This window comes from Misgurnus anguillicaudatus, chromosome 8 (assembly GCF_027580225.2).
Source record: "Misgurnus anguillicaudatus chromosome 8, ASM2758022v2, whole genome shotgun sequence".
Classification (NCBI taxonomy): Eukaryota; Metazoa; Chordata; class Actinopteri; order Cypriniformes; family Cobitidae; genus Misgurnus; species Misgurnus anguillicaudatus.
Window position 1 is genome coordinate 5,742,702 of NC_073344.2, and position 15,844 is coordinate 5,758,545.

The following is a 15,844-nucleotide window of genomic DNA, read 5'->3' on the forward strand; positions in this document are numbered from 1 at the left end:
TTTTTTGAGGTGCACGTCAGGCTACGGATAACCTACAGCGTAGCTACAGCGTAGACCTTACGCACGACTATAAATTGGACTTAAGCCAGCCTTATGGAAACAATGGATATAGTTTGTTTATCCAGAAAAGCAGTTTTGCATTTGAAGAGTTTCGTTGCAAATTGCGAGATAATTTTTCAGAAATCTCGTTTTTTGGTTGTGCATTCCAATTAATATCAATTCAAATGCAGTTGGTTTGTTTTGATTTAAACCTTCATAACTTAAAAATACAGCTAAGTAGCACCATAAAACAAAATAATAACATGATAACAACATAATAAACATGTTTTGACAAAAATGTTAAAAACTGAGTTATCTTGTTTTGCAACTAAACTCTTCATTTGTTTTCGTTGAAAATCCCCAACTGGATCATGAGTTGCATGCGGAAGTAAGACTTCTGTGTTATGTTGGAAATAAGTTGGAACATAAGGATGTAATGTAATATAATGTAAATGGCACAAACATGTATTGAATCATAAGTTCATCATATAGAGCATTGCTTGGCTCGTGACTTGCTCTTCTCTAAGCTCGTAACTCCTTCCAAAAAATTTCGTACGTTATCAAAAAGAATCGCTAGAGCTGATCTGTCTTTTAAAAATCTGATAAAACTAAAGACTCTTTGGAGATATGAAGGATGTATCTATAGGTTCTCCAGATTAACTTCAGATATGCAGAAACAGAGTGTGTTATAGGAGCTTTAATATTTTGAAGAGATAGTTCAGGCAAAAATGAAAATTGTGTAATCATTTACTCATCCTAATGTTGTTACAAACTGTTTTGCTGAACAAAAAGAAAGATATTTGTAATCAAGCAGGAAACGGCAGCACCATTGACTTTCATAATAGGAAATGCAGTGGAAGTCTTTGGTTTGGTTACAAAAGTTTGGTTACAAAACATTTCTCAAAATATCTTCCTCTGTGTTCAGCGAAACAACAAAATGTATACAGGTTTGCAACAACTTGAGGGTAAGTAAATTATGATTTTTGGGTGAACTATCCCTTTAAAGGAGAAAAATGTTTTAACCTTCTACTCCAGGCTTCAAAAACTCCACTATCTGTTGCCAAAACATCTTCATTCACTCCTGCAGACACACGTCTTGCTCTTCTGCTGGTCCTGTTTGCACTCTTACAGCGTAGAGTCACTCCTATACAGAATTACATATACAAACATGAATAATTCAATATGAATAGAGTAAAAAAAATCATGTTGCAATTTCTTTCCTCACCTGTGGAGCTGTGTGTTCCCTGGAGGCCTCCTTCTCGATGGCTCTTCCCCTCCAGTAGGTGCACAGTGCCAGGGACTCCCACTTCCCCTTCTCCAGGAAGAGAAGTCTGCTGCTGTGTTTGGGTTTGACTCCGCATTCCCCTGCTGGCCACTTCCATGTACTCTTCAGTCATCTGAGCCAGAGGGCAATCCTGGGGGGCCGAGTGGTAGGGGGTATCCATGGGAGAGCTGGGAGGGGAGAGGGAGGAGAGCGAAGACCGAGAGGAGAGCGAGGTGAGAGACTGCGGTGTGTCGTGGGAGCGTTTCGGGCCGAAGGCTGAACCGTCCCTGCCGTGGCTCTCCAGGGGGAGAAGGTAGCGGAAAGAAGGATCCAGAAGATCAGAGCTGCCCTCCGGACGCTCATACTGGGGCAGGCCGTAGATGTCCGTGAAGCTGACGGAGCTAAGAGATCCACGGCTGGAGGCTAAAGAACCACGACTGGAGGCTAAAGAGCCACGGCTGCTGCTAGACGACACGGTCAGATTACTGGCTGATAGGCTACACAAAGAAAAAAATGGTTCAGTCGTGGTGGATGGTTCACTTTGCGTTTTCATTTTCAACATTTTTATTACACTTTTAAAAATGCTGGGTAAATATAGGAAATAAAGGTTGTTGTTAGCCAAAGTGTGCAATTTACCTCTTTAGCTGAGAATGTAGATAGGTGGTGATACGAGTAGCCTCCTCTAGTTGTCTCATAAGTACATTCCTCTTCTCCTGCTGTAATATCCTACACATAATGCAACAATGTTACAGCTTTGCCACATTTAATAAGCAGTAAATCTTATATCACATCATTTCATTCTACAATAATGGGCCCTAATGTTACATTTCATTTCAAGAAACTACACAGGTAAGATATGGAAGCAGATATATGCATATTGACGCAATCAATCTGAAAAGACCCTTATCTCGGCTAGAGATAGAAAGAGCAAAGCAGAACCAGCAGAAACACATCTGCTTTGCTCAACAGGGATATGAGGGCACCCGGTTTTCGCTTTGCGGGCATCTATAAAACATTTACTAAACTATTTTGTTGGAAAGATTTTTAGATAACAAGTACATAATTCTACCACCATGTCGTGGATGGAAGTATTTAATGTTTATGGAACTTGCTCTTCTTTATTGTCCAGCTAATGCATAAAACGTTTAACTATTTTTGCATGGTGGCACTCGACAGTATTGGATTCAGAATTTGCTTCATTGCTTGCCATGTATTTTAATGAATTCAGTGCCAGTTAAAAGTGCAACATGTCAATATTGGTACTGTATCTTTAAGAGTTTCTTACTGTATGTAAAAGACCCATTATGATTGGCTAACAGTGTTGGGGAAAGTTACTTTTAAAAGTAATGCATTACAATATTAAGTTATTGCCAAAAAAAGTAACTAATTGCGTTACTTTTCATGGATAGTAAAGCTTACGTTACTTTTTCTTGACTGAGGCTTGATCTCTTTCAGGCCTTGCAGGTGTTTTTATGACTGAAAAGTTCTGCATTCAACATATTTCATCACAAAAATGTCGAGCTCTGGCCTGCCATCTCAGTCTCTGACTCAAAAGGCTCTATCATACACGACGCAAGTGTCTTTTGCTAGTTTTAACCCGGCGCAATGATCATTTTCACGTTTAGCGCCACGTTGTTTAAATAGCAAATGCATTTGCGCGCAATTTTGTGCCCATGGGCGTTCTGGTCTGAAAACGAGGTGTGTTCAGGCGCATTGTTGGTGCATTGCTATTTTGAGGCATCTAAAATAGACTATGCTATTGACCAACAAAAACCTGGTCTAAAGTCTAAAGTCAATGGCGCAATATGTTTTTTGTTAATTAAAGAGCTCGTTAGTAACATGCGCCTATAAACGGGACGACAACATAAGTTTGCTTATCACTAGATGCCCAGCAGGACATACCCGTTTTAAAATATGAACAATCAAAGGATTGAAATGTAAAAAATTATTATTGAGTCTCTTGGACATAAATGAGGACTAATTATGAGATGTTAGAAGGCACAAAGAGCTGCTTCACCTGTAGCCAGGTAAGAAAATAAATGCTTTGCTTTAAACAAATGCAACTATTTTTAAATGTTTTTTAAATGCTACCCCCACAGATTTATTGTATATGCTGACTATGTACCTGTGGATATGATGAGATGAGAACCATTGTTAAGTAATGCTTTAAAACAAAAAAAAACATGGCACTCTTGTTTCTTACAAATAAAGTATTTTTAGAGTACAAAGCTTTTCTTGCATATTTGCCAATTAATTTATGAAATTACAATGATTATGTAGGATATCAATACATTTACAGCAATTTGTTCAAGAGATCAGTTTAGCAACTAGTCAGACCATTAAAAAAAACGAAACCGGAAGTAAAGTTCGGATCCAGACGTGTATCACGTGCGTCCGATCTAACCGTATATAACGAGCCCTTAACCCTCAACACTGTTGGCTAACATCATGTGCATCAACAAAATGTGAGCATAAATGGGTGGACCTCATCTAAAATTACATAAGGTCTACATACTGTATTAAAAGCACAGCATTTGTCTTCTTTAAAATTGAAGCACAACGCATAGTGTGTTGGGAAACATAGCTGTAAATGTGCATGCAGACCTCTGGTTGGCTCCCTGACTTTGGATGATCTGGGCTTGGTGCACCTCCTCCTCCAGTTTGTGTTTCTCCTCCTGCAGTTGGAGCAGAGTCTCAGGGGAGTGCTGCTGCTGGCTGAGCAGTGTGATCTCCTGCAGTAGAGCCTCTTTCTCTCTCAGCAGCTGCAGATAGTCCCAGTCCCTGTCAGCCTCTGCACGCCCCGACCAGCTCTCATTGTCCAGCTGTGCCATCTGATGCTGAATACTGGACAAACTAGAGAGAGAGAGACACAGCAGAGTAATGAATCACTAGGCTAATATACAATCCAGCGAATCACATAATGACCTCCACTGCAAACGTGTAAAAAGATACAGCTGGAAAATAATTTGATTGTCATAGAGACCCATTTATTAAATTTACGTGTAAGTGAAAATGCAGGCTAACAGTTGATCAGAAATATTGATTGATAGTGCATTTTCGCAATTCAACCACCAACTGCAAATATGCAAAAATCTGGAGTTAGAACCTGGATACACAAGCATTCAAAACCTTAATGCTAAATAAAGAAGTGATTTGGTGAACAATAATGGTGCATTTAACATGTGTTTTATGTGCAAAAAAGTTATGTTTTTAAGGGAAATGACCATGTTTATGCATTTTGGGGTTCAGACATTGTGACTCAGTCAAAGAGCATGCAAGTTTCCACAGCTTTCTCTCTCCCTCTCTCTAGCTGACACTGTGGTTAGCTCTGTCGCCATGGAAACATGCATCTTGTAAAGTGGCCTGTACGAAGCCACATTTATAACACAGGAGCCAACTGCTAAAGCAACCATACCTCCTAAAACACAGAGGAGCTTGCAAATGCAATATAGGCCACAACAATCCATCACTCTATGTACTATAAATTAAACCTATTACAATGTTATTTTATGGCAAATTAGACAATAAGTGGGTTTTAATTAAATGCAATCGATGAGGCACATGACCATCAAACTTTCACGAAGTATAATAAAGGGCCATTCATATAACGATAATGATAACCAAAGATATGTATGAAGGCTAGATGTCTTACGGCAGAGTCTCTAACGTCATCACCTGACGGCCATCTTACCTCAGACAGCTCGCTCACTCGTAGCATTGAGTTTAATGGTGCAGGTACTTAAATGACCATAACTTGCTCAATTTTCTACCGATTTTCAAACGATTTGGTTTTTTACAAACGTTCTTAACGTGGCTATAATTCTGGATGCTTTAACATGTTTCATTAATTTTTATTTTAAGTATAAGTATGCAGTGTCATAGGTACATCTTTGACGTTTATAACAAACCAAATCGTTTAAAAATCTGTAAAAAATTAAGCAAGTCACGGTCACTCAAAAGTACCTGCACCATTAAAACTCAATGCTACAAGTGAGCGAGCGCCCTGTGGTAAGATGGCCGCCAAAATGCGGACGTTCCACTCAATTTGCCAGCAGCGCGGACGAGACTGAATGATAAACCACTGATAGCCAATCAAATCTATGTGAACTTCAGTCGCACTTGAAATGACAGTGGAGAAGCTCAATGCTGAGGTCTATAAGATAAAATTACAGCGCTGATGCAGTTGCTGTGAAATTCAGTACTTAATGCTATTTTCCTACCACACTGACTACGTCAAACGGTAAGATATTAAACGAACAGTATGTAAGAAATTTATATCAAGTAATCATAAAATGGCCCTGATATGTCACTAGACATTAAGAAATATCATTTCAAATACTTATATCACTGACAACAGTGTTCTGGCCAGGATATTGTCATTTAAAAAGTGGAGTTGCAGCCCTCAACTGATGTTTATGTTGTCATGTTTTGTATTGGCCACCAGTTGGGTGATTGCAGTACCAGTTTTTGCCACAAGTTTTGTTATTGCAATACCAGTTTTGGCCACAATCCTACATACTGTTCCTTTAAATTACATAATCTACTAGATTCACTGTTTAGAGTTACGCAAACGCAGTGTTGAGGACATCTGCTGGTTACTCACTGTGTAAATGCAAGAAGAACAGCATATTTACATATTTTGTGACATGTAAACAATTGCAAAAGTTTTTTATTATAAGAAATATCCAATATAAGTTAATGCCATTAAAGGCAAGTATTTCCGCGAGTTTTTGCGTGAGTGAGCGAATTAGCATAATGTTATTGTTATGCTGTGGACCAGTGGCGGCCGGTGACTTCTTTTTTCGAGGGCGCTCGATGCGAAGTTCGTCACAACATGTATGTAGCCCGTCGTGTGTGTGTGGTTCCTTTTTTCAAAATATGTGTTCTGCTCGTCGAGAGATCCTGTGATCATCATGTGTCTTGTCAAAATAAGTGCCTGCTGCAGATGCGTCTAAAGGGTTTATGATAAAAGAGATTGTGCCAGATACTCGCATAATCTCATGCGTAATCAAAGTTTACTGTTAAGCTGTCTTGCTTGTACTTTTTGAACGTGAGCGTCTCTTTTATCATAAACAGTTTTGACGCATGTGCAGCAGGCACCCACCCTGACAAAACACGTGATGCACATGGTTCACATGACGCAACAAAACACATATTTTAAAAAACGCAAGCAATACACGTGACACTACAAACACTTTGAATTTCGCCCCCCGGATGAGCAGTCACGAGCCGCCACTGCTGTGGACTCTAATATAGGCTGCGTCCAAAAACTCTAAATTGCTCCTTTTTGTGGCAGCATTCCAAGGCAGGAAGGCATCAAGGCATGTCCGAATCTAATGTTAGGTTTACTTCCTGTCTCCTGAGATCTTGTCGCACAATTCTATGCGTTTGCGCGCATGGAGAATGTGATTGGTCGAGCCTGGTCGAGTTAGAAAAAAATAAAATGGCGGCCAAAAAAGCGGCTGGAGCACAAATTTAGTGTAAATAAATGTATATTTTCACTTTTTACACATTTTAAATGCATTTCCAGCGGGAAAATTATTATTGTAGTTTTCAAATATGTGATTAGTTATCACAAAGGCGCTCTCTCTGTTTATATTTCAAACACGCTGCCTTTGAAGTGTGTCCGAAAGCGTTTCTCTTAGCTGCCTTCATGCTTCCGAAGTCATTGCCTCATGAGGCAGTGAGGCAACAAGTCAGCTGCCTAAGTTTGTACCATTGTTATCATTAACGTTATATTGTGAACGGTCCTTTAGACTGAATGCAGAAAATCCTCTTAGTCAGACATTTGTGCCTAAAATCATATGGTTCAAATATCAAAAGTCATTTAGGAGTTAAATGCATGCATGAAAAAAACTAATAAAATATTAATAATAAAGAACAGTTGTCTTAGTGATTCTAAGGAAACATTGAAATAAAAGCTAAATATTTATACAGTATTTATTTGCTTTCTTGTGCAAATAAATACTGTAAGTCATCCCTTAGTTAGCAATTACATAGAAAGGTCCCTTGACATTTTTGATAGAAAATATAAAAATCAAGTTGGTGTTTTATTATTATAATATATATTATAAATCCACTTACTTCTTTTTAGCCTCTTCATACTGCCAACTGAGTTTGACTCTGTCTGCTAGTACTGATGACTCCTGGTTACCAAACTGTAAGAGACCATCAAGAAATATTGAGCACACATATTTATCAATTATACAAAATAAAGTCAAATATTAAGTTAAATGCTTATTTTGTGATTACACATAAAAGTTGCATTGTCAAAACCCGAACCTTAAAATACGGAATTTGTATGTCATGAAATGGCGCTGACTAACCTCTCCCATTAGATCCGTCTGGCAGCCAGCATCTGTGTACTGTTGAACACTACAGGAGTCACCCAGGGTTTCTGCATTGTTGTCCACTTCATTAATGGACTCGCAGAAGTTAAGCGTCAGCTTGGCCAGGCTCTGTGGTCAATGAAAAACAAAACAATAAAATGATACTCAAAGCAAAATAATGTTCAAAATAATGTAGGACCACAAGATGGCAGCACCTCACAAAATAAAAGCTACTTGATTGGAAGTTGAAAGTCAAAAAAATGACTGTATATATAAATAAACGCACATTCATGTATGTATTTAAGAAACATTTACATGTGTATATATATATTTATTTGTATTTTTCATATTCTATATTATATATAAATAAAAAAAGATATATAAATAAAAAAAACTTCTGAAATATATATATTTATGTCTGTGTGGTTATATAAACATAATTTTCCAAAAAACTCATATATTATCCAAAATATTATTTTTATTTTGCAAAAAATGTATTTTATTTGTATGCGATTAATCTTTGCCCAGCAATAAATAAATAAATAAATAAATAAATAAATAAATAAATAAATAAATAAATAAATAAATAAATAAATAAATAAATAAATAAATAAATAAATAAATATTCTATATTGAAAATCTATGAAAATGATGGACTGTGTGTAGCCACCTGGATGAGGTCCTGCCTCTCCTTCTCGCCAGTGCTGATGGTCTTTTTAATGCTGCGGAGCTCGCTGAAGATGGCCTGTGCTTCATCTAACTTATAGTTGGTCTGACTGCTGGACATCTTCCGGTCAATTCTGCTCATGACAACACAGAAAAATGGAATGTGTGTGAGCAAATTAACCATAACTGAGAATTTGTGACACTGTCTGTAAAAATCTTTTTTTTGTGATTTCTTATGTTCTACACTAAAAGTGTAAAGAACATTGTTTGAAAATATGTTTAATATTGACTGAGTGAAGCCAAGTATGAAATCAATGACAGAAGCAAAACTTTTGGTCCCCAAATATCATAATTCAGTTATGAAACTTCATCGTGGATTTCACAGACAGGGTCACATTTGTTACTGAGGTACTCAGGAAATACATACATATAAAATACAAACGTACATTTTTCCTTTCAGCAAGCAGAAGTAAAAATACATCAGAAATCATAAATTATTTGGTAAAGTAAATGTGGCACAGACGAATCTAAATGTAGACTGAGAACGCAAGGTTTTCAAAAGACATTGTGTTCCTTTCACCACGGCCTTGCACAGCGTCTGGACGTGTATGTTCACAAACATCTAAATATAGTTTAAAGAATCTTCCCCACCCGTCCCACTCAACTAATTATAAAGAATTAATCTAGCAATGACATCAGGACTTATTTTTGCCAAACAGTGTGTTAATTTACCACAGTCAAATTACCATTACTGCTCCACGCAAAGCAAAAAACAGTAATGTTATGATAAAACTTGTGAATTTCTCTCAAATAAAACCGTGTGCAGCAGTAGACATGAGATTATGTTTATTAAAACTTGCCTGGTTAACCATTTAGCCATGCTAAAATAATAATGATTTAACTTAAACCAGCTTCTGGTCTCAAAGGCATAATAATTAGTCATGTGAAATAGGAGATCACCACACTAAAACCCTCCCGTCTGGGAATGTCTGTCTTCTAAAGCACCAAAGCACTGTGGGATATATATCCTCCACCAAAGTGTAAAACATGAAATGATGGGCATTCACAGAATACCAATCTGGAAACAGGAATATATAGACTAACAGGCTTAAAAACAGTATAAAATGTAGCATCAACGCACAGAAAATCAATGTATAAAAATAGATTTGAATACTACTGAAAACAGCAAAACTGTCATTAAGTGTTTATAATATATATATAGCTAAAAACGTCTCATAATCCGTCGACGATAAGCGCTGTTGTTAAACGTTGGGGTGTGTAAAGACCTTAACTGATGAAAATGGTCCCAGTAATAATGATTAGGCCATGCATGTAAAATCCTGGGCAATATCTTTGAAGCATCAAAGTTTGATTTCATTTGTTGATTTTTACATAGATTTCAAATCACTGACATGACCTTACTCCGTCAATATTAAAGATATCAAGGTTATATTTTCACACAATGTTCTTTACAGTATGTAGGATGAACAGTAAATTACAAAAAATGACTTCAGCACATGCCCAATAAATGATTGACTTGCAGAAATTAACATTTTTAAGACCTATTAAAGCATAAGTCTGTCTTTAAACATCAACTATTTTCTGGGCTCTTGCCATAGTCCCACTTCCTCCAGGCCACCCTCCTCCAACAGCAGGTACTGTCAGCTTGCCTGCCCTGCCTCTTCCTCTCCACCTCTCCACACAAGTAGGGCTTTGTTTCCCCCCTCCAAACCTCCAACCCCAACCTTTCAGAGCCCAGCCTGACCAGGACCTGAACCTCACACGCTACTACGGGCATCTGCCCACACCTTCCACCCAACACCTTAGTAAACGACAGGGTACTGACACAGAACATACATGGTGGCTAGTTTAGTAAGACAGGGGGGTATGAGAAGTAAGAAGTGATAGAAAAAGAAAAAAAGAGATTTAGCTTTGATAGGTAAAATCAGCTTAATTCCAAAAGCCTCAGAGGTTAAAAGAAAATTATAAATAAATCCTCTATATGACACTTTCAATCATCACAATTCTCTCTTTCTGTTAAAAGGGAACCTGCATGTGAAAGCCAAGCTTTTTTCTTACTAAAATCATCCTACATAATGTAAAGAATATTTTGTGAAAATAACCTTGAAATCTTTAATATTGACTGAGAAATGCCATGTCAAAGACTTAAATCAATGTGAAATCAACGAACAATGACTTAAACTTAACTAGATTATGAGACTTTAGCCTGTATTTCATAGACAGGGTCACAAATAATTTCAATTACCATGCTTATATTCTCATATATTTTACTCTTTGCATCAAAGCTAAACCCAGCTGGCTACACTGAAGGTGAAACGAGTAATTTCTGCATCACAAATTTTACAGAAATAAAAACGAAGCTTTTAAAACAGGTTCCCGAAACACTCCCTCCGCTGCCCTCAAACTCACACCATAGGGGATTATCACGCTTCCGGGTTTCGTGGGCGGGACTTGTCAACTTTGTGCATGTCCATTTCCGGCACAGTTAGGTTAGGTATATCTAACATCCTGTTAGGCGGTGGTGGAATGTAAGTTTAACTGTATTTAAGTACATTTTCCATGTATTTGTACTTTACTTACTTGGTGGTGGTTGAGGAGAATCCCCCATTCATATGTAAAGCGCTTTGAGTACTGAGAAAAGCGCTATATAAATGTAACGAATTATTATTATTATTTTTAAAGATGCAGTGTGTAAATTGTAGCAGCATCTAGTGGTGATGTTACGAATTGCAACCAACTGCTTAGTCCACTGCTCACCCCTCGCTTTTGAAATGCATAGAGAAGCTACGGTAGCCATCAACCAAAAAAACATGTAATCGTCGGATACAACTTAGTAAAAAAAAGTTTGTCCGTTAAGGGCTTCTGTAGAAACATGGCGGCACAAAATGGCGACTTCCACATAAAGGGACCACAAGGGTGTATGTAGATAAAAACGTCTCATTCTAAGGTAGTAAACACATAACGGTTCATTATAAAAAGGTCTTTAAACACCCCTAATAATATAGTTTTGTATATTATTTTGCATTTCTGTCAAGAGATCCTTCTAAAAATTACACACTGCACCTTTAAGTAGAATCTATAGTGCATACTTTTGACTTTTACTTTGTTACATTTTGTAACAACTTATTTGTACTTTTACTTTACTACATTTCTATAACACCATTGTTCCTTTATGTACCTTTCTCAACAACTTTTCTGTTCAATCTGGACCAGCAGAACTGGCATTACGATCCACCGAAAGTGGACGTGCACAAAGATTGCTGAAAGCGGAAGTACTACGTATCAGCTTGATAACCCCCTATTGGTTGAGCCAATGCTCAAAGAAACAAATCAAAGTAACTATTTGATGAGTTAATACACAATTACCTACAGTTATCTTTGCTTATTACAATAGATATATACACTAGATGTCGCCTTGGGGTTCTAAGCATGCGTCAAAACTGCCGCCATCTTGGAAAAGGGGTCTTGTAATAGGAAGTAGCTAGGTAAAGCAGATATATCCGATTGTACTTCGAATTCATGGATGATGCCGGACTTTTGTGCTGCATATTGATGTTAGGCCTACTAGCACTATGCATTATTATAGTTAGAAAAAGTAGATTTTCATAATATCAAAACTTTAATTTTTTTCTGGACTCAATGCTAAATACACGTCTGACTGTTGAAACGAACCAAAAAAAAAAAAAAACCTAGAAAATCGCATTCAATTAAATATAAATATGTCTTATAATAACATATATGACATTATATGTTTACAAATTATTCAACCAAATAGTGTGTTCGTGACATTCGAACATCTTAAAACCGAAAAGTAAACGGGGTTTCCTCACTGAATGCATTTGTTAAAAAAAAAAAAATAAATATAAATAAATGTAAATGTTCCTGACCTTACTTATGAGGTAAATAGCCATGTAATACGCGTTGTTCTCACAAAATAACCCCTTTCAGTGTTATACAAGACCACAACTGTGTCATGATCATTATTTCTGTGATAACAACCGGCTGTCTATACATTAGACCCTTACATATAAATTTCATATTAAAACTGACTTAGTAATGACTTCATACTACAAAATTAAATAATACTAAGTAAATATAACAATATAGTAAACAAAAGAGTGAAAGCAAGCAGTAAAATTCAGTTAAATTAAAGCAGCCATGTACAAATTATATATATCAACAAATCTAAACTTTCACTTGGATAAAAAAAAGCTTAATGGCAAAGCGTTCTGCCAAAGTGTTTTGAGATTTACATGCAACATTCATACACTATTTATTTAAACTCCCACAGCAACCTGACCCCTAGCGCTGTTAGCTGCAAAAGCGAATTTCGGGATTACCATTTAGACATCGGTGCATATTAATCTTTCACTGTAGTACTAAAGGGAATTTTGAAAGTCTGTTTTCTGGAATGACTGTGTGTAATTTGTACAACACGAAGATAAACAACTCTTCTTCCAGCCTATTTTTGTTTAAAAACCAACAACACCCCAGGCTCAGATACTTCAAAAAGGAGCTCCCATTTTCTTAGAGCACCGACTCAAGAGTTATTCTTACTATTCTGGGAGCAAGCAGAGTTGTGTTCTATCTAAGAGATAAGAGCCCTGACTGGGATGCAGGAAGCATGGAGGAATTTGCTGCCAGATATCGCTGTGTTTTTTAAAATGCTTTCAAGCACTTTTTGCCCCCTCCCCATCTCTTCCCACCCCACCTCTCTCTATAACTTTCTCTCTCCCCCCCCCCCCCTACCGAACTCTTCCTGCCTTGGCAACCCACGGTCAACTGGTGCATCCTCTTCCTGAGGTGGAGTCTCCTTTTCCAGACACACACAAAGATGGGAGTTCATGTTAAATCCCCACACACATTCCCGAATGACTTTAAAAAACTGATCAAAAGAAAACTAAGCTAGCAAACACTAACTGCACCAGATACAAATTCTTAACATAAACACTACGCATTTTATTTAACAAATGTCTATTTTGGCACTGAAAGTAGTATGAAAATGATATGTTCAATCAGAACACTTTAATTGTGGAGCAGGTTTTAAACTTTAGAGTTTGGTATCTAGTAACTGTTTGGTTTGCTGCTCCACTGAACTGAAAAAATAGTGAAATTAGGGTTGAAATTACCCTGGAACGCTTTAGCGAGCTATGCTAACTATAAGGACTGTTATGTCACACTATACTGTAGACCTATAATATAGTATATTAATGGCTTTGGTAAAGTCACATAAAATAGTACGAAATCAAAAACAGAAGATTTTTACTTTAGTTGTAATCATACAATTAAAATGCAATAGCTTGCTCTGCCTCTAAAATGTATTTTTAACTAATGTCACCAGTTCCTCTTACTTTTAACGGCTCCACCCGAATATCAATTGCTGACAGTCAAATTTCAAGACTTCTTCTCATTGAATATCCTGTTTGAATACTGTATTAGACTTTTAAAGCTGATCAGAAAGAATGGATGAGTTTTGGTTATTAGTGTCTTAATCACTCTGCAATTGAGATCATAACAAACACTGACTTGAATATGATTTACGTACAGTTTTTACTTTGTTGCTATTTATAAAAGCTATATATGAAACCATGCCAAGTAATATGTTTTTAGATTTATCATTGTTAAAGCCGTACCTCTTTTTGTAATTTCAACTTACGGTATGTTTAGTGCAAACATACTACATCCATCCATCAATTTTAACTTGATAATTTGTTATATAAGAGGTCATCATACTTAAATGAACATCCTGCAAGTTTCAGAACTGAAAACGTCCGTGCTACTGAAATATAACAGTTTTTGGCACCAAGCCAGTATAAAAGCCGAGTGAGGAATTCTGAGAAATATGACGGCTTCGCGTAACACCTGTGTGGACCAGGGGAAAAAGCAAACCATGCAGTGTCTAAACAATCAGTAAACATGTCTTTAAAGATTGCCAAAAGTAACCAAAATGACTTTTAAATATATTTTTTCTGAGAGACTTTTATTTTGACGCGGTGATCTGTTATGATAGAGTAACCATGGAAACTGAGTTTTCGGTTGCAGAAAAAACGTCTATGGGAAGAACACAGACGCTGGATAATGGACGTGTCTAAACACGCATGTTTGACTGTTTTCATTTACTAAAAACATTAAACGATTAATAAAGGTACAACACTTAACAATACGACCGTAATATAACGATAGAAATATACAAAGTTAGTGATAAGGAAGGACTTACCAGCCGCAATTTAGATTCTGATGCCCGCTTACTGTGTTGTATACGGTAATTTAGGCAAGTTGCGTTTCAATGGTCCAACACTCAACAAAGCTTTTTTATCATATAACTGTGGTATGTAACGTTACGTGTATGTAAGAGCAACCTCATGCACAATATAAATATACAAAGTTATTGATAAGGATTTATCAGCCGCAGTTTAGATTCTGATGCGCGCTTACTGTGTTGTTTACGACAATTTAGTCACGTCGAGTTTAAAGTTTTGTTTATACTTTACTATACATATTGTCATTTATATGTACCATCTTTAGTACCCAGAATCTTTTGTGGGTCAAACATATATGTGTTCGGCTGCTATTTTTACACATTAATGTTTTTGAAACATTTCCCCCCATGTAATGACGGGGAATGAAGCTGTCCAATCATAGCAGTGGGCGTTTACGTCCAGGTCTTCAATGCGGCCCGTCCCTTCAAACGAACCATTTCTCCAAAGAGTCACTAATCCATGTTACAATATAGCCTATTGCTTATTGCTTTTGATGTTTTAGAATGTAAAAACCACGCGAACATCATAAGTAGACATCAGACAACAGTAGTATAACACAATAAAATCGACAAATTCACCGCCCCTTTGAAACTAAAATTAAACAAAGTATAACTACACAGTTTTAGGGTTCTGTCTAGAAATCGATCCACTTTCTGTCAATGTGCAAATTCTACATGACATCATATGCTGAGTCTCGTTTGATGTGTGCTTACGGAGCACATCCAAGAAACAAACGTTTCGTAGAGTCTCCCAAAAATTCACATTTACAACATTCCCATACACGTACGAATAGCGATAAGCAAAATGGAAAACAGGGGAAAAAAAAAGGAAATAAATCTAAAGAAAGTTTTTGAAAAGGGGAGCTATGATGACGCATCAAAAAAAGAGAGGGGGAGGGGGACGAAAAGATAAAAAATAGAAACTCTATGAGAAATCATAAATTAGATTTTTGTATGTATGAAGACAATGTGACTGGTGCTTAGTCTGCGAGTTACCAAAACCCCAGATGAAAACACGAAGCATACACAAGACAACCATGAGAGTTGCCCTTGGTTTGTATAATGTTACAATAAACAACAGACAAATATATTCAGCTCTCTAGATATCTAGATAAGTCTTCCTTTAAAGGTTATGGGATTCCTTTCCACCAGGTAAAACTTGTTAGATCACTTAAAAATTAGTGTACTGTCAGAAAAAATGGTCAAAACAATGGTGCCAAGCTTTTACTGGGGAAGTGCCATTTATAAAGATCGTAATAAGTACCA

The 15,844-nt window shown here is 36.9% G+C and overlaps 1 protein-coding gene across 2 annotated transcripts in view; it reads right to left on the reverse strand.

The window, feature by feature from the left end:
* wwc3 (WWC family member 3) overlaps positions 1-15,844 on the reverse strand; it is a 59,681-nt gene that overhangs the window by 9,335 nt on the left and 34,502 nt on the right. For both annotated transcript variants that reach the window (XM_055213219.2, XM_055213218.2), the window contains exons 6-12: positions 8,303-8,432; positions 7,630-7,761; positions 7,388-7,461; positions 3,908-4,156; positions 1,940-2,029; positions 1,265-1,800; positions 1,063-1,183 (exon numbers count right to left, since the gene is read on the reverse strand). In XM_055213219.2, the coding sequence (XP_055069194.2) occupies positions 1,063-1,183; positions 1,265-1,800; positions 1,940-2,029; positions 3,908-4,156; positions 7,388-7,461; positions 7,630-7,761; positions 8,303-8,432 (1,332 nt within the window). The remainder of the gene's footprint in view (positions 1-1,062; positions 1,184-1,264; positions 1,801-1,939; positions 2,030-3,907; positions 4,157-7,387; positions 7,462-7,629; positions 7,762-8,302; positions 8,433-15,844) is intronic.